The sequence below is a fragment of the Corvus moneduloides genome, chromosome 2 (genome assembly GCF_009650955.1).
Source record: "Corvus moneduloides isolate bCorMon1 chromosome 2, bCorMon1.pri, whole genome shotgun sequence".
NCBI lineage: Eukaryota > Metazoa > Chordata > Aves > Passeriformes > Corvidae > Corvus > Corvus moneduloides.
In genome coordinates, this window is record NC_045477.1 from 80,741,027 (window position 1) to 80,762,352 (window position 21,326).

The window sequence follows — 21,326 nt, forward strand, 5'->3', positions numbered from 1 at the left end:
ACCCACAAAATAATATCTTTTTTAAAAAGAGAGATTAAACATTATGCTTTCATTATACTGTTACTGTTGTTTCGATAGGTTCTATGTATTTTACTTCAGAGCTCAAATGAACTCTGGACTGATGCTAGTTACCACAGGACAAAACCTGTGGAAAGAGTTGATAGGTACAAAGTCTAACACACGGTGAGGAAAGGTTATGCCAGCTGAGGTAGACTCCTCTTCTACTCATGTGCCAAGCCCTTGCAACGCAGAAAAACTCAAGTGCAGTGACACTGACTACAGAATCTGTCAGCAGAGTACCACGTCAGACGTGTGACACTGAAACTTCGTATAGAAAGTACACTGTAACTTAAACTTGACTATCCCATGTTAAAAAAAAAAAAAACACACCAAAAAAACAGGAAAAAGTACAAAATTGTCCATGTGATTAGGGGACCAAAGCTCTATGATTTTGTTTTAAAACCTACTTTGATTCATAATTGATGAATTCATAATACTAAGCTCTTTAGTAATCTATTTTTCCTGCTAAACCAGATCATTGTATTTACCTCTTAGTAGCCTTCTTCAGCAGCTTTTTTATTTCATTAGTCTTACAGGTGTGCTTCTCATGGATAACCACAAATGCACTGCAGCCTTCTGGTGGAGGTTCATCAGCTGCAATCTAATATTTCAACAATTATACTCAACCAGAATGCTTTGATTGCACTTCAACTTAAACTCACATCCCTTTGATTAAAATAACAGCTGCCATTAAGTTGTGTTTCTAATTAAGCCCATTCAAAATTGGGTACGTGGCGGGGGGGGGGGGGGGGAAGAAAAATATTAAAAGATTAAGACCCTATGCTCTTTGTGAGATGTAGTCTATTAAATGCAGTCATACTCCAGAAAATGAAAGTACATTTATGTTCTGTAAAGACAGGACTGAGAAATCTCCTCCACAAGCTGAAATCACTGCCTGTACTTTGAGATATTTTTAACTTTAGTTGCTATCAGCAATCACGTTAACATACAAAGATTAAACTTCTAAACCAACAAATCCCAAACAAGTAACGTCAATTTTTGATTCTCTCTCTTTCCCATCTCCTGCCTTTTTTTTTAAGCTCTACTCAGCTATTCCAGTATGAAGTGGGAATTGTGACTGCATGTCAGTGACTCTGGATTCACCAGCTGAAAGATAAAAACAAAAAGAGTCTGAGAGTATGATATTCCTCCAGAGAACACCTGCAAAACTCCCTAATTTTATTATAGCTTATTACGTTTCAGAAACATGGATTTCTCACTTTATCTTAAAGGTGGCATTGCTAAAGGAGGAGTAGCAGTTTTAGGTTTAGAGGCACAATGAATTTATGTCCACTCACTTTTTCATTAATAAAGCAGATTTTTCTATTTTTCAACTTTTCAAATACTAAAACAATTAGAAAGATGAGAAATCCACTAAATAACAAATATCAATTACTTAAAGCTACAGGAAATGTCCTACTCTGGGAATGTCTGAATTCCCACAGGATTATTTGAAGCAATGCAAAAAAATCCCCATGACCTGAATTTTAAAAAATGAACAATTGCAAAAAAATTCTACCCTGAAAGGAATGCTAGCCTTATAACTGAATATGAATATTTGTTCCTGTCAATATAACCAGCTTATAAAGTATCACCTTCATCATGTTTGATTCCAAATAATATTGGCATATATTTTACTGAGCTCTAACAATGAACATCGTTTAGCCAAAATACCTCATTCAATCATGTACCAAATATATCAGGCAATACTGTCACCTGCTGAAACATCTGAACAGTTGGAGAATAAGCCCGTATGGAAAGTGCAAACTTCAATAGATTGATTTGCAAATTGGATAAAAATTGTCCTGCTTTCTTCAAGATTAAGTTGTAATAGGAGTACTCTGAATCTGTTGAAGACAGAAAAAACAAAAAAGACAAACTTTTAGTATTTAGCCCTAAATGATGTGACATATCTATCTGCACTATATAATAGACAAGCACTAATGCCAGTGCTGCTTGCCATTCGAAAGTCTTCAGTGTTGTCCACCAGTAACTGTTCCCTGTCCTATGAATCCAGAGGCCTAAATAACATAAAAACAACAGAAGAGAGTTCAATAGCACTAATTAATATCTAAATTATTTTCAGCAATATAAAAACCCACTCAACAATAATGTCTCTTGAAAAACCTATATGGAAAGTCCTGAATGGAGCATTATTTTACAAATAATTTACTCACATTTAGCTTGGAAACCCTCCAATCATGCAATTTACATAAATAAAAATCTTCTAAAGGTGTCATTCTTTGGGCTACTCTCACATATTCTATTTCTTCCTTAAAAATACATGATAAACAAGAGTATGAGAATGGATGGAACACGTGAAGTAGCTTCCCCCCTCTCCCTGCATATCCTGTATTTTCAAGGTCAAAATTAGGACTCTGACTAAGAAAGTAGGTGGATGGTGGCTGGGAATGACAGAAGTGATAATATATCGAGAACATTGGTTGGAAATAATTAACCTTCAATTCTCATTCTAGAGGCATATTCAATTTTCATAACTAAGCAGCTCCTATCCTCTCATTTTCCTCTTTACAACCCTGTCGTGGTTGTAAAAAAAAAAAAAAAAATCTTCTTTTGCTCTTAAAGCCTCTAGTATCTCCTTTCTGCCTTCTCCTCCTTAAAACTCATTATTTAGAAAGGCTGAGTTTGCTGTAATTCACTAGAAAAAAACCCTAATATTAGGGAAGTGTGTAAGTTTATAAAAGCTCCTCCTCATGAATTCTACATGATGTCCTCATTTCAGCAGGGGTAGAGTTAATTTTCTACCTAGTAGCTGGTACAGTGCTGTGTTTTGGATTCAAGGAGAGCAGAACGGTGATAACACACTGAAGTTTTAGTTGTGCCTAGGTAGTGCTTACCCTATGTCAAGGACTTTTCAGTTTCCCATGCTCAGCCAGTGAGAACGTGCACAAGAAGCTGGGAGGGAGCATGGCCAGGAGAAGCTGACCTGAACTGGCCAAAGGGCCATTCCATACCATGAAATGTCATGCTCAGTATATAAACTGGAGTGTTGGCTGGGAGTTGTCAATCTCTCCTTGAGGACAGGCTGGCCATCGGTCAGTGGGTGATGAGCAATTATATTATGCATCACTTGAGAGAACTTTTATTCCTCTCTCTCTTTTTCCTGTTATTATCATTATATTTCACTTTATTTCAAGTATTAATGGTTTTTATCTCAACTCACAGGTTTTACCTTTTCCTAATGCTCTTCCTCATCCCACTGGAGAGGACAGAGAGTGGGCATGTGCTATTTAGTTGCCGGCTGCAGTTAATCCATGACATATAATTGTTACTGTCTTACATTCAATTCAATCGATGAAAAACCTATGTTCTCTACACCCACACATAGCCCTGGCAGAACCCAAATGGCAAAAAGCTGGTGAAGGCTCTAGAGCACATATCCTGTGAGGAGCAGATGAGGGAGCTGGGGGAGTTTAGCCTGCAGAAGAGGAGGCTCAACAGTGATCTTACCACGCTCTGCAACCACCTGAAAGGAGGACGTAGCCAGGTGGGGGTCAGCCTCTTCTTCCTGCCAAGTATTGACAGGACAAGAGGAATTGGCCTTAAGCTGTGCCAGGGGAGGTTCAGGTTGGACATCAGGAAGAATTCTTTCACTGAAAGGGTGGTGGACCATAAGAATGGGCTGCCCAGGGAGGTGGTGCAGTCACCACCCTTGGAGCTGTTCAAGACATGGCTGGGCGGGGCACTTGGTGCTATGGTTTAATTGGCAGAGTGGCAATTGGTCTAAGGTTGTACTCAGCCTCCAAGGTCTTCTCCAACCTTAATGATTTTGTGATTCTAAATGAGATAAATTTGGCTTCACATGTTGAAAACAGTGAATATAAAAATTTGGAAGTAACAAATCCTTCCAGATTGAAACTTTTTTTCAATAACTATATTTTTAAATTTTCTTGAAATTATCTCCACAAAAAAAATTAAATCTGGAATTTCTGCCTCCCCACTCAGCCCCAAATAACATCCTATTGAAGACAACGAAGAGCCATTAAATATATGATTCTAAAAGTTCTGCCTCAAAATATTTTTACCACAAGTCTTTAAATTTTTTGGCTTACAAATTTCATCTATGCTTTCACTGCTGTATTTAAAACAGCTGACATTTTTTTCCTGGAAGGTTATTATGACAACGATGATTTTAATAAGTAAAAAAAAAAAAAAAAAAGTTTTTTTGTCTGCCTTCAAAAATGACTGTACAACATTGACAAGAATATATTTACCAAATCATGATTCACTCCCACTACTTCAACTTCTATTAACACTGTTGGCTTCACTTAGAATACAACTGTGCTTTAAACTTCACCGAGATACATGAATCCATGTCAAATGCTATATGAGCCACCTAATGCAAAACCAATTTTTAGAGTTTATTACATACAGAGAATATTCTGAGATGGAAGGAACCCACAAGAATCCTCAAGTTCAACACTACAGTGGACTTAAGTGAACTCTTAAGGCCTGCACATGGATTGAACCTGTGACCTTGGCGTTATTAGCACACCATGCTCTAACCAATTGAGCTAATTTTAATTAATCAAAACTATGGCTTGAGCTTTGCAAATTATTTTCACATAGTATTGAATCCTTGATATTTGGTAACTACTTGCCCTCCAAATTCATTTTAACCTTGCCAAAAGAGTAGAAGTCATAATAAGTTTCTTAGGGCATTACAGGCAATCATGAAGAACCAGATTTTTCTGGTTATAAAATCCTGCATGACAGCACATTACCACTAAATCATTAAAAACATAAATTTAAAAGTAAGTAGAAGAGATCATGTTAACAGGCTACAGCTCCAGACATCTGAATGCACATCTATGAGCTTTATACCTGTGAACTTTCATCCTAGCCATGAGAAATACAGCCTAGCAGGCAACAAAACCTGAAAAGCTCACTCTGAAGATGCCTTAATTTGTCAGCTGAAAAGCTCTCCCAGCTCCTGTAGCCAAATTGATCAGATTGACTACAGCAAGAAATGAACAGCCAGCTAAGCAGACTCACATTTAAAAGTTGACATTTACTATCCACAATTTACAGCAGTATCTTTTATCACAGGTAAGTTAAAAATAATTAAAAGAGACAACCATGGCAGTCACCAAAGATAAGAAAGTATTACAGCACAGCTCCTCAGACCTCATGCACACACAGCACAAAATTAATCTGAATATATGCTGGTAACCCACAACAGAATTCAAAATACTAAGGCACAGGAGGTAGGGAGAATAAATATAAGGGACATAATTAATCAGAAGAACACAGTGTGCTGGAATAATTTTTTTGTGGGATGGAAGTATGAGGATTGTTCCAACTGCATAGCTACGTATGTCTGGATCCACAGATCAGCTAGCAAATTAGAGATCCCCGGTAACAGCAGTTCAGGCAATCACTGGCCAGTAAAATCTCTATGCCATTCAAATAAGATGCCAGTAAAGAGGGAATACTTTATTTTATTGCATTATTCATATAGAAATGCCATGTTTGTGAAACTGATTCCTCTTGAATCTTTAAGGTTTATATACACATAAAAAATACTTGTCTAATTTAGTTCTGAATAATCTGTAGTCTTCTAGATTGCAACAAATAATTTGCATGATTGTTGTTTATATGAAATATACCGTTGCATTTTTTTCAGAGAAAATTGTTTCCAAAGAGAAAATATATTTGTGTGTTGGTTTTGTTTTGGTTTTTAATATATATTTATGAGGCTGCTGAAAATTCAATATATAAACTGAAGCACTTGGAAGACAGTAAACACTCGAGCGATAATTAGTCGGCAGGGAACTGGCTACTTACCTTCCCTCAGCAATCATAAATTAACCTTTAGGGATATAAAAGCAGCAGCAAGTTTTAAATGCCATCTTCAGCGTTTTTTAAGTGCTGGTTTTAGTATGAAATTTTTGCAGCTTTGATTTCTTTATAACATACCTGCAGCTCAAAATAGCATCACCTGCCTTTCCAAGTATTTCACAAGCCTGGCAGAAAATATGTTGCACATTAAGTAGATATAAACAATGTTGCTCATGTTACCTGAAGACCTCCCATTAATCTAATAGTGTATCCCATCACTAACCGGTTCATGTTTTCCATATGGTACAATCAAGATGCTGCCCAAGTTGATTTGCGTTCATATCAAAAAAAAAAGTTAAAACCACCAAATACATCACCAGACTAAATATTTTACCAAATTCCATATACATAATTCCTATCAAATCCATTAAATTGCTACAAATATCACAGCTAAAGAGACCATTAATAAACCTAATTTGGTAATGCTAAATACTTTAAATTAGCAAATTAACAAGACATGTTGATTATTCTAAATTTAAAACAACAAGTTCTGAGAACTGATTAAAAAAAAAACACTGAAAATCATCCAAGGGAGGATTTAGAAGGAAAAAAGCAAGCTACCCTATTTGATTTAAGTTGCCTTCTAGCTTTAACACTTTACGACTCTTCTGAAACATTCAACGGTGCATTGGGATACAAATCTATCATCCAATTCCTTCATAAACCCAAATTTTCAGCTTCAAATCTAGGAATTGTTTATCTTGTATGAAAATGTTTCTATTTAAACAAACAAACAATGCTTTTATTTCCTGCTTATTCATCCTGTCTGCTCTTGGCATCACTCAGAACTGAAAAGCCAATTGCCCCAACCAATCCTTTCTCAGCCAGATCCTTTAATTTACACAAGTAGTTGTTGCTACATCAGTTTTAACACATCATGAACATCCTTCTACGTCAATGTGTCATGACATGCAGCAACTAAGAACCCATTCCATACCATATAGAGAACCAACTTCTCCTCAGAGGTAAACTATTGCACACCTTGCAGTAAACTGTGCCACTGCAGTTTTGCAGCACCAGATTCTTCACTCAAGCTGACCAGTTTATTGTAAACATCTAATGCAGACTTCCTGTTCATAAAGAGCATCCATTTCCTTAGATTAAGACTACCCCAACTACGACTTCACTTTTAGGAAAGCCACTTGGTGCCAGAACTTCAAATTTTCCTGCATTCTTGTCATAGGTATGTGTTGGCCATAAAGATAAATATACACATCAACTGCTCAATATGCTTAATTAAAGTAGTATTTCAGTACAGTGTCAAGGTTCCCAACTGCCAGCATCTAACAGTTCATTGGCATGATAGATCATGGAAATCATCCTACTGTAATTTATTTATTCTCAATCACAGAGTTTATCCAGGTGAAGTAGGTATTTAACTAACAGCTAATTTCAACAGACATCTGTGTCACTAATAATAAATGTCATTAAAGCTTCAAATTCCTTGGAAAGCGTGTCCAAGCAAGCAGAAAATAGATGGCTGATAAAAAAAACCCCCTAACACATCATCTAATACAGCAGTCTTACCCCAAGGCAATGCCAACTGCATCTAAACCACTCATAGAAAAAAAAGGGTAAGTTAAAAGTGACTTCTGGAGGTCACCTCACCCAAAGTGTTACTTAGAGATATAATTTCAAGGCTTGACTAGGCTGCTCAAGGCCTCAAGCAGTAGTATTTTGAATTATCTCAATGAATAGATTCCAGAGCCCCCTGGAGCAGTCAGCTGCAGTGTTTACCCAATGCCATAGCAAAAACATTTTCTCTAGTATCTAACCACAATCTCCATGTTTCAACTTCTGCCCTTTTTTTTCATACTGCTGTGTACCTTCAGGAAGGTTCCACTTTCTTTGCACATTTCTCTGTTGGGAAGCTGAAGATACAACATCTCTCCTTACTCCTGTCTTTCTCAGGTTCACAGTTCTCTCAGACTTTCCTCAGAAGTCTGCTCCAGCTCCCTAACAACTGCATCTCCTAGACTTGCTCCAATGATGGACTCTTGTCTTTCTTTTCACAGGGAGCCCCAGTACTCCACAGTCTTACAAGTGCCACATACAGTGGAATAAACACTTTCTTTGACCTCTTGGCTACACTCTTCCTGCTGCAGCCTGGCATGTAGCCAGCCTTCTCACTGTTTGCAAGGATCCCCATTCTATCTCTCAGAAAACCACTTTCTAGTCAGTCAGCACCAACATTATGCTGTTGCTGAGATTATTCCAGCCCATGTGCAGGGAGTAAAGTGCCTTTGCTCAATTTCCCAATGTTTCTGTTGGCCTGTCTCTCCAGCCTGCCAAGGTCCCTCTAATTACAGCCTTACCTTCCAGCTTCTCCTCCCAGTTTTGTGTCATTCAGAACCTCATGGAGGGTATAACACATGCCACTGTGCTGTGTGCTGACAAAGACCTTAAACAGCATTAGTCAACAGCACTTGCCTCACCAAATGCTACTAGCAGCTGACCACAGGTCAAATTCTGCACCTACTTCCATCTTCCATGTCCTCATGCCTTATACAGAATATCTTTTAGCAGCATGCACCACCTGGGCATTCTGTTCTCAGTGACTCTCTGGTTTCATACTGGAATATACTTCTAACCGTGAGATCATCATCTCACAGTAACTTGGAGTGTTTTTTTAAATGTTTCCAGTTGATACTCTACAACTAAAATCACAGTTCTTTATACATTTTCTGCTTGTACTTCTTCCATTCTAAAGAAATGATGAGGAAAACACAGGGATACAGTAAAGTAAAACATCACACTATACTTGACAAAAGCCCATCATGCAATCAAAAGCAGCAACATTATGTTTACCATACATGTCCCTGTTCCCCTCCTAGTAATATTTTAAGTCTATTGGCTGCTTTGGGCACTGCTGAGCACTCAAATAACATTACCACATGCACACCACCACCGTTTTTAAAATTGTATTCAGTCAGTCACAATTGTTGAAATGCTGTTTCTCAAGTCTTCTCTCCCCTATACAACATTTTTCATGAACCTGCACTTCTCATTGTCATTTTCTGCAGGATCTTTCTACAGTTTGTTAGCTTTTGACTATTAATTTACCATTTAATTTCCCTCAAGTCTCTTTCAGCAGTAGTGTTAGGTGCTCACACTCCTGACTAAAGAGTTGTACTACTCTGTAAGTAAAGAGCAAAATGAAGCAGCCTTACCTTCTGAAGCCTTTTTTACCTTGTTCATCTGTTGACCTACCAAGCAGGTCTAAGACTGACCAACCTGGTGTAAAGCCCTGTAGGTTTCCCAATTTTTCATTACCATGGACATTTCTCGTAAACTGCTCTCCAAGGTCTCTTCTGGCGTGGCTTTTTATGGTTCTTTTACTGGATTTTATGCTTTGGTCTTCTCTCCGAATTTTTAACAACTTCGGATTTTTCTGTCTAATCATGCAAGGCTTTTTTAGTCCTATTTTGTCAGTGATAAACCTTTATTCTTTATTATCAGCAGTACTGATGCTAGATAACAGTCTCCATGCCACATACAAGTATTAAAGCTTTTCTGGTAATTCTTTAAATTTTTCCTTTAGCTAGCATTCTCATTTTAGTTATTTGTGTGATTTTATGCCCTGCAAGTATCCATCATACAGAAAACATGAAGTCTCAATATCCTATAAGCTAGTCATGTAAGCAGGTAGGTATCTTTAATCTTTACATTTCTGCTCCATATTGTAAGAACAGTTCAGTCCATGTCATCTTCCTTTTTTTTTTCTTAAACTCCTCTACAAGTACTGCTCTTAGGGGAAAACATGCTACAACTTTCTGAAAGAAACCTACCTAGTAAGCAAGAATGGAAGAGTCAGGCTTGACCTGCCTGGAACCAATTAATGTGTTATGTTTAAGTTAAATACAGCACAACATAATATATTAAACACCAGCATGCTATTTAACTTACCTCCTTGCTTGTAAACTGTTAATTCCCGTACAGTTTCCAAGAACTGCCAAAACTTCTCATTACCATCTTCCGCAATAAATTCACTGTTTAAAAACAAAAATTATTGTCCATAAGTTGACTTTGTTCAAAGGTGTACCACAGTAAAAACCGTCAGTTGTTTAAAATAATAAATACCCGTCAGGAACCAAATGTTAGATATTCAACGACTAACAACCATCTCCGTAGCATAAACACTGAACTGAGCTGTATTTTGGTCAAAAGATATTTTGAACAAAGTACAGTCATCCAAACTCAACAATCAGAGCTGTAAAGCATGCAGACTGTTCTCTTGATATAGAAAACCCCCAAAATACCCGCTTTATTTTTCCACAGATATTCCAATATACACTTACAGATTAAATCACTTCAGTACACCAATTTTATTTCATAGTAGCTAAATATACAAATAAGAACACGCACTCTGTTAGGTTATAGTTTTTCATTAAATTACAGGCTTTCATCAATGACATCTACTTTGCTGTGCAGGGAGGGAGACTGCCAATCTCTGAAACCCTTTCAAACATGTTAATCCTTACAAAGCATAAAAGGTGAGGTTTACTTTATTCCAAATACCATACTTCCTTTTTTTTTTCCAAACTGAAAGAAGCAAAATTTAGTTTAGATATACAGAAGAAATTCTTTACTGTAAGGGTGGTAAGGCACTGGAACAGGTTTCCCAGAGAAGTTGTGGCTGCTCTATCCCTGGCAGTATTCAAGGCCAGGCTGGATGGGGCTCTGAGCAACCCGGTCTAGCAGAAGGTGTCCCTGCCCACGGCAGGGAGGTTGGAACTACACAGTATTTAAAGTCCCTTCCAACCCAAACCATTCTGTGATTCTATGATCTACAGATAATATTTCTAAGGTTTGTGGTTTTCCTTAAGGAAAGTTGCTTTCCCTCCCCCTGCTTATATCTACCAAAAACTTCCATTTGCCAGCATGACTATACTGTTTTCTAATCTTTACTTTGGAAATTTGCCTCTCCTTTGATTACAGAAGCTGCAGTTCTCCCTTCATGGGTGTTCTCCAAACAACAGTAAGTAAGTTTAAAAGCAAAACAAATTTAAGCCAAGTGGGCAGGGGAGCCACAAGCACCTAAAACTGGAAAACATCTTCCCTTCCAAATATGAATCACAGAGTGGTTTGGGTTGGAAAGGACCTTAAAGATCATCTGGTTCCAATCCCCTGCTATAGGCAGGGACACCTCTCACTAGACCAGTTTGCTCAGAGTCCCCTTCAGCCTGGTCTTGAACACTGTTAGTGATGGAGAATCTACAACTTCTCTGGACAACCCGTCCCAGTGCCCCACCACTCTCACAGTCAAGAATTTCTTCCATACATCTAGTCTAAACCTACTCTCAGTTTGAAGCCATTCCTCCTTGTCCTCTCGCTGCATGCCCTTGTAAGAAAGGGTCCCTCCCCATCTTTCCTGTAGACTCCCTTCAGGTACTGCGAGACAGAAATCAGGTCACCCCAAAGCCTTCTCTTCTCCAGGCTGAAGCTGTGATGACAAGTTAACAATACCTTTTAAAATACCACCGTGTTTCACATCTTCACTAGTACCTTTATAATCAATTAACGTGCAAACTACTTGGGGGCAGACGAAGATGTTGTTACTCAGTGGAAGGCAGAGATTGTGTAACTGGCCCATTACAAGTCCTCAACGCAGCGACCTGCAAAACGCCTGAGCAGTTTAAATACGAAGCCGCTTGTACAGCTCCGTCAAAGCGTGGGAGAGCCTTGCCACTGTCCACAACACTCTTCGAGGCGAGAAAGCAGTTCAGCCTCACATCCGAGGAGTACTTTAACACACCCTCCGATAGGGAAAACGTGGACATCCCCTTCTGACAGCCCTCCTTCCAGCTCAGTGGAGGGAAAAGGGGGTCTCTCCACCTTCCTGTCCCCCAGGAGACAGACGGGACAGGGCGGCCGCTAGCAGGAGGAGGAGAAGGAAGAGGAGGAGGCTGCACGCACCTCGCCTCCAGCAGCAGCGGGGTCGCCGGCCACTTCGCCGCCAGCCGGGCGGTCACGGGCTGTGAGGAGGAGGCCGGAGCGGTGCCGCAGGAGCACGGCCGGGTGCACAGCAGGGCGAGCAGGAGCGCCAGCGGCAACAGCAGCGCCAAACCCGCCATGAGGAGCAGCGGCGCTCAGGGACGCCCAGTCCCGCACGGCGCCGCGGCCCCGGCGCGCGCCCCGCCCACACGGCCGTGCCGCGCTCCCACTGGCGGCGCCGCGGCCCCGGCGCGCGCCCCGCCCACACGGCCGTGCCGCGCTCCCACTGGCTGCGCCGCGCCCTCGGCGCTGCGCTATTGGTCGGCCCGGAGGCGCTGCGCTATTGGTCGGCCCGGAGGCGCTGCGCTATTGGTCGGCCCGGAGGCGCTGCGCTATTGGTCGGCCCGGAGGCCAAGAGCGGCTGACGGACCATAAATAGCGGGGCGGCCGGCGCCGTGACACGCGGCGGCAGGAGTGCGCGTGCGCAGGAGCGGTGCTACCGCTGCTGCTCTGAGGCGCGCCTGGCCCCGCCCGCTCTGCCGGTGGTGGGGTATCCCCGTTATTTTTTTTTTTTTTTAGTTTTTAAGGTTTCGGGTTGTTTAGTGCAAGTATGATTTACGTAGTGTGCCCTTAGGCTTGGGTGGCGGTGGCTGCAGGAGGCTGAGTAGGGACATGGCTGTGTCCAAGGACAGCAGGCGCCCGCCCTGGCTCTCCCCTAACCTCCCGCTGGCCGTGTCCTAGCGGGCTGCTCTCCCTCGGCCTTCAACAGCCTACAAACAGTGGTTAAAGTCTTACTCTGGGTGAGCTGCTTCATACATAATATACATATACAGTTGTTCCTCTGAGAGGAAGGTATTTAATTTCCTCTTCCTCCAAGTTTTCCAAACCGACTTCTATTTTGAGGTGTGTTTTGTTTCCCGTCTGCATGGGTTTTTTTTCCTCAATAAGCATTAGCTTCACAGGAGCCCTGCCTCTACTTTCTGCCTAACTTACCTTGGAATTTTCAGACTCACGTTCTCTAATTTACTAACTTTTTTTTCTGTTAAAAATCTCCGTAGTTAATTCCATTTCCTCAACAAAGCTGCCACCCTCCCTCAGTTTTTCAGACCTAAGAGAGGCTGATGCTGCTGGAGCTGTGTTGTGGGATGCTAACGCAGAGTAGCTCTGCATAGTCGTTCATTGGAGAAAGAATCCCCCAGCTGTATTAAAAATAGGGGGTATTGCCTTTTCCAAAAAATGACTCATGGAAGTCGAAGCTGAAACCTGGAATATATTATTGCTGCATACACTTTAATTTCTTTTGCACACAGTCATCTCCTGACTGCTCAAAGTTGCTTTGTGGGTGGTGGGAGCCAGTGAGGGCATAACTCCAGGGAGCAGGCTATGTATGGATCGTATAGTTTGGATGGTTAATGTTCATCTCAAATTATGGTAGTTCAAAATGCATTTGATGAACTTAGTAGAACTGACACTACACTTGTTCTGCGCAGAACAGGCCATAGCTGGTTTATATTGACCATCTACCAAAAAACATCCCAGCCCAAGTAATCCTGGGGTTAAAGGAGCTACAAGTTGCTTTTTTGATGTTTCTTCAAGCAAAACTGAGATGTACTTAGCACATTCCCCATGTATATACATTTATCACGCATTTTTCGTATCTCTATGTGATACAATGTGATGATGGATGCACCCACCTTACCCTAATCTATCAATTGCTTTTCTGTATAAAGTTGCTCTGTTACCTTTTGGTTTATATTGATATTGAAGAGGCTGCTATTGTTGCTTAAATGTGAACTCCTAAGCTTGCACTTGTTTCATCTTGAGCTGTGACAATTTATGATTTTCCATACAAGAAAAATAAAATCTCTTGGCACTGGCTATGGAAATATAACTAGCTTTGAATTCAGTGGCAAGATAAAGTGGTAGCTCTGAGTCAAAGGTCAGATCATTAGTCTGTGGTGAAATACCGAAAAATAGCTAGTGCAGTAGTTTTCTTGAGAAAAGATCCTTTCTGCTTAAATTCAGAGATCTCCATTAGAAACAGAGTCTCTCTCTGCTGAGATATCTCTCTCTCCCATTTAGGGTTATTGTATTTTTAGGGGCCTTAAATTTATGATCATAGATAGGTGAAATGAAGTTGGAAGGGACCTCAGGAGGTTTCTAGTCCAGCCTCCAGCTCAGAACAAGGTTAGGTTTGAGGTCCAGTCAAGTGTTGAAAAAAAATCCAAGGCTGACACCTGCACAACCTTTCTGGGCAACCTAATCCATTGCTTAAGATGCAGTTTGGATTGCTCCTTGGAAAGAAGTACAGTGTTGTAAGAGAACATTGCATTCCTTATAAAAGCTTTTGCATATTTATCAGTTTTTCCTTTGCTTTAGTACTTTAACTACATTCTAGCCATGAAGAGCCAGTACACACTTAAAAAAAAATCTGTTTCTGTGTATTTGACAAAGGCAGATATTAATCTGCTAAGCAGAATGCAAACCTAGAAGATGGAGAGCAGACTTAATCTTCATTTCTACAGCAGAATTTTATGTAATTAAGTATTTCAAATAACACTTGGCCATTCTTGTACATACATTCCACATATATATGTGTGTGTGTCTGTGTGTGTGTGAAAAAAACCTTAGTTCTCTGAAACCATTTTTCAGCAGAACAGAAAAACAATTAGAGCCAAAATTTAAAATTATTCATATCACAGCTGTGCAAATAGGAATTGATTATCATAGCGGTTTCAGTGTGAATAGAGGGAGTGATTAATGAACACTTCTCAGTAAGATGCAAATGTTTTATAAGTCACAGTAAGCTATGTCTATTTTATAGAAACAGTAGCAATAAGTGAAAATAAGTTGAGTTTCATCAGCATATTCAGTTACCTGAAAATAAAACTTTATTTTCTTAACAGATTGAAGACAATTTTCCTGGTGAAAGGCTCCCTTTCTCCCTAACTTGGAGGTAATGTAAATGTCAAACACTAATCAAAAGATATTCCTGTTACGTGGTTATTAATTGGTGGCCTCCTGAGCAGTAGCTGCTGGCATCCTTTTATCTAGTGTGAGACTGGAGGCCAATCTCTTTAGAACTTGTCAGTGTTACTACCATGAAGGCATTTGAGGTGTTTCCCTGAAAAGACTAAGGATGCTGTACTGCATCGCTTTTTTGTCCATTACATTATAGGCCAGCCATGGTTATTTCATTAGCATATCTCATAGTGGTATTCTGGAGCAGACCATGCAAAATATGTTTCATAGTCTGTTAACTTTTCATTTTGACTTACAGGGATGAGCCAGTGAAAGAAAAATTGATGCGGGAGTAATATAAGCCTGGTTTCAACAGCTCACAGAATCTGCTCAGTGGCAACTTTCTAGCAATAAGAATTTATGCTGCTTTGCCATGCCCACTCATACAGCTGCAGTGATAGCAAATGGCCTGCTGCCAGAATGCTTCTCTTTCCAACTTTTAGAAAAAGAAAAAGAGAAAAAAAGGAAACTGAAGCAACATTTTGCTTTGTGAAATAAACATAGGAGTTACAGCCTCTTATTTAAAATCATCCTTCTCATGATCTGGAGAATATACTTCCTGGACCAGGTCAAAAAACTTCCTTCAAAACTCTGGGCATGTCTGTACTGTGTAGTGGAGAACAGTAAAATGTGGTCATAATGGGGAATGCAGCTCCATTTGGATACATCAGCTCAAGTTCATAAGCAATGCCACTGCTCTGCTGTGCCAAAAACCAGTGTGGTTTTATTGATTTTTTGATATTTTGATATTGCCCTGGCTCCTACTATGCCAAATCTGATTAACTAAATGCACCAGTGGATAAAACCAGGGCTTATGTATTATGTTGCAGGGTTTTTCTGAGTTTGTCTATGCTAAAGCATAGCTTGTTATTCCTGGGTCAAGCTCATCATGTAGCATGAATTGGCACTTCTGATGACGGCTGACAATCTTGGTTGCTAACTGGCCTGTGCTCATAATTAATCTCTTATTTACAACACCCTGTGAGTTTCTTGGGTGTTGAAAAAAAGAACATTTTTTCTTCTTTCTCTAGTTGTAAGTTGTGAATCTGTCTATGTACTCAGTGAAAGGAACACAGGTGATACACTGCTGATACATAACTTAGCCTAAAATGAACAATGAGGTTGTTAAATCACCATTGTTGATGATTCAAATAATAGCCACATACTTGTATTTTAGACATGATTTTTCACATGCAACTGTTTGGGAGATTATAACTTCAGAAGACAGAATATTTATACATAGAACGCACAGAGTTGAGTATTTCTACATTAATTGATAAGCTGGTATGTGCAATGAAGTGCCTTAGGACAATTCTGGCCACATAGTGCTACACCAGCACCAAAAGAGACTTTAGTGTAAAGGCACAGGTGTATTCACTGAGAAAATACACTATTTCCCAGAATAGGGTGGTAGGATTTGAACCTGGAGGCCTATTATGTAGGGATCAAAAGGTGCTATTGCTACATGCAAGGTGGAAAACATAAAGATAAAATACCTGTACCATGAAGTATATCAGTGATTTTTCCTTTTTAGTCAGATCAGTGAGCAGAGTTCTGAATCTTTTCCAGAATGCCTAAAAAAACCTAAGTTGGGAAATTAGCCAGTGAGTCCTGAATGTGCACTCAACCAAGTCACCTTTGACAGAAGCGAGGACTGCAGAACCATGACGTACTGTCTACTTAAAGCCAAGTGCAGTTTTTCTTAGAACAGACTCTTCTATCCTTTTTAAACTGGGTCAGAATTGCAATTGTATTTCCACCTGTGCGGGGTGCAGAGTGCACCATCCAGCGTGCTCCAGTGACAGCATATGCTGGGAGGCAGGGTTGTTTGACAGCAGCTCCTGGCTCAGGCTGAATTACAGACTCAGCAGAAACCATTGCCTTGCAAGGAGGCACAGGCTCCTGAAGAGGTAACTTGTGCAGTAACTCCCTGTTCCTGGTTCTGCATGGAGCAGCATTTGGGTTGCAGCAGAGCTGGCTGCCAGGACCAGCTGGCTTGCAGGCTTTGTGTGACTGAGCAGCTGGAAGGAGAAATCTTGTGTTTATTCCTCACTTCCCACTGAATGTTTTGCTAGCGCACCTCTAATGCAGGAATGAAAACTATAATGCATTTCTTAAAAGAATCATAGACTCATAGAATAGTTTGGTTCAGAGGGACCACCAAAGATCATCTAGTTCAATCCCCCCTGCCATGGGCAGGACCGCCTTCCACTGGCCATTATTCAGATCCCCATCCCTTCAGACCTTGGATATTTCCCGAAATGGGGCAACCACCACCTCTTGGCCAACTGTCCCAATGTTTCACCAAAGAAAAACGACTCTCCAAACCCCTGTGCATTGTGTTGGTCTAATTTCAGAATGGTGACATAGAATTACACCTGTCTTTTATGGTGCTGTGACTCGTGACTGGACAAGGTGCTGAGCAACCTGAGGTGACTTTGAAGCTGGTCCTGCTTTATGCACAAGCAGAGCAAGCTGGCCTCCAGTGCACTCATCCAACCTAAACTGTGTGCTGCGATTTGGTGTGCTACTTATACAGAACTCGCTTTGCACAACTTGCTTAGCATTTTTAGCTAAAGTTGCTGAAGTTGTAGGCTGCAAGCTGTGAACTTTCACCTAGATATTTTGAACATATGTTATGGTCAAGTAAAAGAAGGCCCCCAGAGTCAGTTCAAGCCAGAAGATAAGGAAATTGCAATCATCAGCAGAAGCTGCAACCTTAGGGAGAAGAGAAATGGCCCATCTAGAGAGAGTGAAGGGACCCAATGAAGAATGGGAAGACCTCAGTCAGAATCACAGAATCATGGAATGACTGGAGTTGGAAGAGACCTCTGGAGATCATCTAGTCCAAACCCCTGCTAAAGAGGTTCACCTAGAGCAGGTACACAGGATCATGTCCAGGCAGGTTTTGAGTACCTCCACAACCTCTCTGTGCAGCCAGTGTCAGTGCTCTGTCACCCCCACAGTAAAGAAGTTTTCCTTCTATTTAGATGGATGTCCCTGTGCTTTGCATTGTGCCCATGATGACCTTAATATTACTACTGGTCCAATCAGTTGCATGAGGGGTGGGAAACTTGTAAGGGTATAATTGCCCAGCGATTTCTTTGTTCAGGGTCCTTTTTTCAGGGCACCCAGTGTGAGTTGCAGCACTATTTATAAAAAGGACTTCATAGAAGAGTCTCTTTCTGGCTTATTGATTCAGTGAAAGCCTTGTTGAATGCTGTTATGGTGGCTGGCATGTGTAATACACATAACAACTATTCTGTGACTCTTTAGGGTAATTTATTTTAATTAAAAATTTGTGTAGCTAAAGCAAAACAGAACAAGCTGTGCTGCTTTATTGTGTGAAAAATGATGGATTTTTTTCCAGTGGAACAAATTTCAGTGCTGGTTTTCAGATTTTGCTTTGTCCCTTCTATCAGACTGTCCTTTTGTTAATGTTAGAAGCAGACTAGTAGATGAGTTTCTCGTCTGTCAGGGGTCATTTCAGCTCACTTCCCAAAGTGAAAAAGAATACTTACGGACAAGTAATATAAAGCTATTCCTTCCAGTAATTTATGCTAAATATCTTTAGAGGGAAAATAGAAATATTACTTTTGAATTACGCAAATTAATATTTTATGTCCTTTTCAGTTAATCTGAGTATATAAAATTTTCAATTTTTATGATTTACACACAAAGAGAATTGCAATCCATTTTGTGAAAACAGCTTTAAAAATCAATGTAAAAAATAACAGTTACATGTAAATGAAAGAGAAGCAAAAAGTGCAGCCACAAGCTCTTACAAATATAATGAAAATTAATTTATTGCTCAAGATTTTTAGGACCCTCTGTTTCTAAACCATTAAGAAGGTCCTTCAAGTGTAATCCAAGATGGATAAGGCACATTTCCATGCATATATACATGATTTTCCAGGCAAATGTATACAAAAGGAACACTGAGAATTAAAGCTCCCAGAAGGAAAATAAAAATTATGATTCCCATATCTCTGAAGTCAGCATGCTGTATCCATCAGTAAATTATAAAATGCGTGCTCTAAAATGTTCATAAACCATGGAAAAGTAAGGAATTACAGGTTTTTTAGCACTGGAACATACACATATAAATGAAATTCCAGATTTGTATTAGCCTAGTATATTTCTTTCTCTGGCACTAGCCAATCAAAAACCCAAGGAAGTGTAGTCCCAGAGAAATAAGGAGTCACTGAATGCTTAAGTGAAAAGTTGTGGTTTATATCTATATACAAGGTGATAAAAATATGCATATTTCTCGAGCTTTGCACCTGTGTATTGAAGTGATTGCACATAATTAGCAATGTGATTATCAAATATGTTTTCGCATGCCGCATATAATTAGACTTACAGAAACACACTACATTTAGAATATTTTAATGTAGATAAACTTTGAGGGCAAAAATGAAGTGTTGTTAAAGAAAAGCAAATTGTTTAACCTCTGATGTGCCAGCTGCTGCTACCTCTATCTCCTGTATCCTTCTGCTGGTAAGAGTGGTGGGATGAGCTTTCCCGCCCCCCTCCCTAGCGCTGCTGAAGGAGCGATGTGCAGCTCCAAATTATGGGACACTGAAGACACAGAAAGGAAGAAAAAGAGAAGGAAGGCAAGTGGATTAGTGCTGGATGCACGCTATCTCGATGCATCCTCTTTTGAATAACTTTGTCTCTAAAATAAAATGGTCATTATAAAGAAAATAAAATGGTCACAATTCTACGTGATTACCAGAATTAACACCTCAAACTAGGGGAAAGTTATGTTTGGCTATTAAATTGTAATAAAGATAGGTTTCTCTCTGGAAACCATGGCTTTATTTTGGTTTCCTGTTATTCTTTGGTCCTGATTTCCTAGATTAAATTAAGTTAAATCAGAAATACGCTGCTTGTACTGGTTATTCACATTTATATACTAAATGTATATACTGCTGTTCATATTATAATTTTCATAACTGGCAGTTGTCAACAAGAATTTACTATAGTATATTAGGCTGATAAACTTGGGCCTTCTGAAAGGATTAAAGTTAAATGATAGATCTACTCTGTGATACTAAAGAATTGAAAAGTGAGATCCTGACTGCTGGAGGCCCCAGGAAGTTTTTTCAAGAGAATCTTTCTAAGAGTCTTCCTTCCAAAAGAAAGTGTAAGCTCCTATTTTCCCCCCAGTTTTGCTATAAACTTGGGGTTCCCAACCATGTTAATAAAGGAATGCAATTATAAAATATCTGGACAACTTGCATCCTACTATTTCTTAGCAGTTGGGAGAGATGATAATAATTGTGCTAAAAAGTCTGTATTTAAATAAAATACGTTTATAGCATATGAATTTTTACGTTAGAATCATAAATTCAGATATTTTAATGCTTGTTAATGCTCCGTTATGCTTGCACAAATCCATGGATGAGGCTACAGGGTTGCTAATTATTTTACAGATCAGATTCTGGTATTTCACTCACCATCAATGGTCTGCAAGCCATAGTGTGACTACACTGCTGTGGATCATCTCTGTCTTCTCTTAGCAGTGCAATTCTTATTTTCTTTTGCCACAAGATGACATACAGTGTTGGTAGTTTGTAGGTACATGCTTCTCACTAAACCACTTCAGTGTGAGGTGCCCTTAGACCCCTTGGTCAAACAAGCTGCTTTGACCAATCTGTATTTTGATCTCCTTTTTCTGACAGCCGAAGAATTATTCCCTTATTTTTCACCAGTTCTTAATCTGAACACTCCAGCAGTCTTCACCTCAACTCTCCCTCTAAATTTACAGTTTATTCATCTGAAACCTGTCACAGTGTTGAACAATTTTTCTTCCCTCTCATATTTCTTACGTAGTCACTGGTCTGTTACAAATGGACTGCAAGGCCAACAGATCCTTCCCTCTGCTGAGGCTTAGGAGAACTATTTTTGTCTTGACATTTGCTGCCACAGATTGCCATTATAGGTTAAAATTCCCAGTTCTCATGGTAATTACAGCTCCCAACATACTTTAATCCAAGATCATAAGATAAATTAGTGCCAGAGATGGATGTCTCATACGGAGACTTCAAATTGAGTATGAGTTTCTAACCTGTCACCTTCAGTGCTAGCGACTTTTCTGCACTGTCACTGTTGGAGGTTGGCCAGACTTGAGGTAATAGGAGTAATTCTGCTGCAGCCTCAGCTGTGAAATAACTTAGATCACTTCAGCATTAAACCTGAATTCCTCTCAGCCTTTTCCAGAAGTTCAACTGACATTTAACTGATGATGGGACCAGTATTCCACTGATCTTGGGAGGATAATTTAAAGAATAAATATTACCATTCCTATATATTATTAATACACAAAGAGAAAACATTAAATCTTTGTATGGCTGTATGTTAGGGAGGAACCACTGATTACATGCCTTTAGGTGCTTACAGAATGATAGTTAAATAAGAAAGAGTTAAGAAAAATCCCCAAAGAA

At 39.8% G+C, this 21,326-nt stretch overlaps 1 protein-coding gene and 1 long non-coding RNA gene across 4 annotated transcripts in view; one reads left to right on the forward strand and one right to left on the reverse strand.

Annotated features, from left to right (window-relative positions):
- The window catches only part of UGGT2 (UDP-glucose glycoprotein glucosyltransferase 2), an 80,120-nt gene extending 68,066 nt beyond the window's left edge, over window positions 1-12,054 (reverse strand). For all 3 annotated transcript variants that reach the window (XM_032100057.1, XM_032100056.1, XM_032100059.1), the window contains exons 1-4: window positions 11,839-12,054; window positions 9,829-9,911; window positions 1,777-1,907; window positions 549-661 (exon numbers count right to left, since the gene is read on the reverse strand). In XM_032100057.1, coding sequence (XP_031955948.1) covers window positions 549-661; window positions 1,777-1,907; window positions 9,829-9,911; window positions 11,839-11,996 — 485 coding nt within the window. In that variant the 5' untranslated portion in view covers window positions 11,997-12,054. The remainder of the gene's footprint in view (window positions 1-548; window positions 662-1,776; window positions 1,908-9,828; window positions 9,912-11,838) is intronic.
- A 204-nt stretch (window positions 12,055-12,258) lies between these two features.
- On the forward strand, window positions 12,259-17,556 carry LOC116439945. The gene is made up of 2 exons (XR_004238347.1): window positions 12,259-12,656; window positions 14,763-17,556. It is a non-coding gene; the product is annotated as an uncharacterized LOC116439945 (long non-coding RNA).
- The last annotated feature ends 3,770 nt before the right edge of the window (window positions 17,557-21,326 follow it).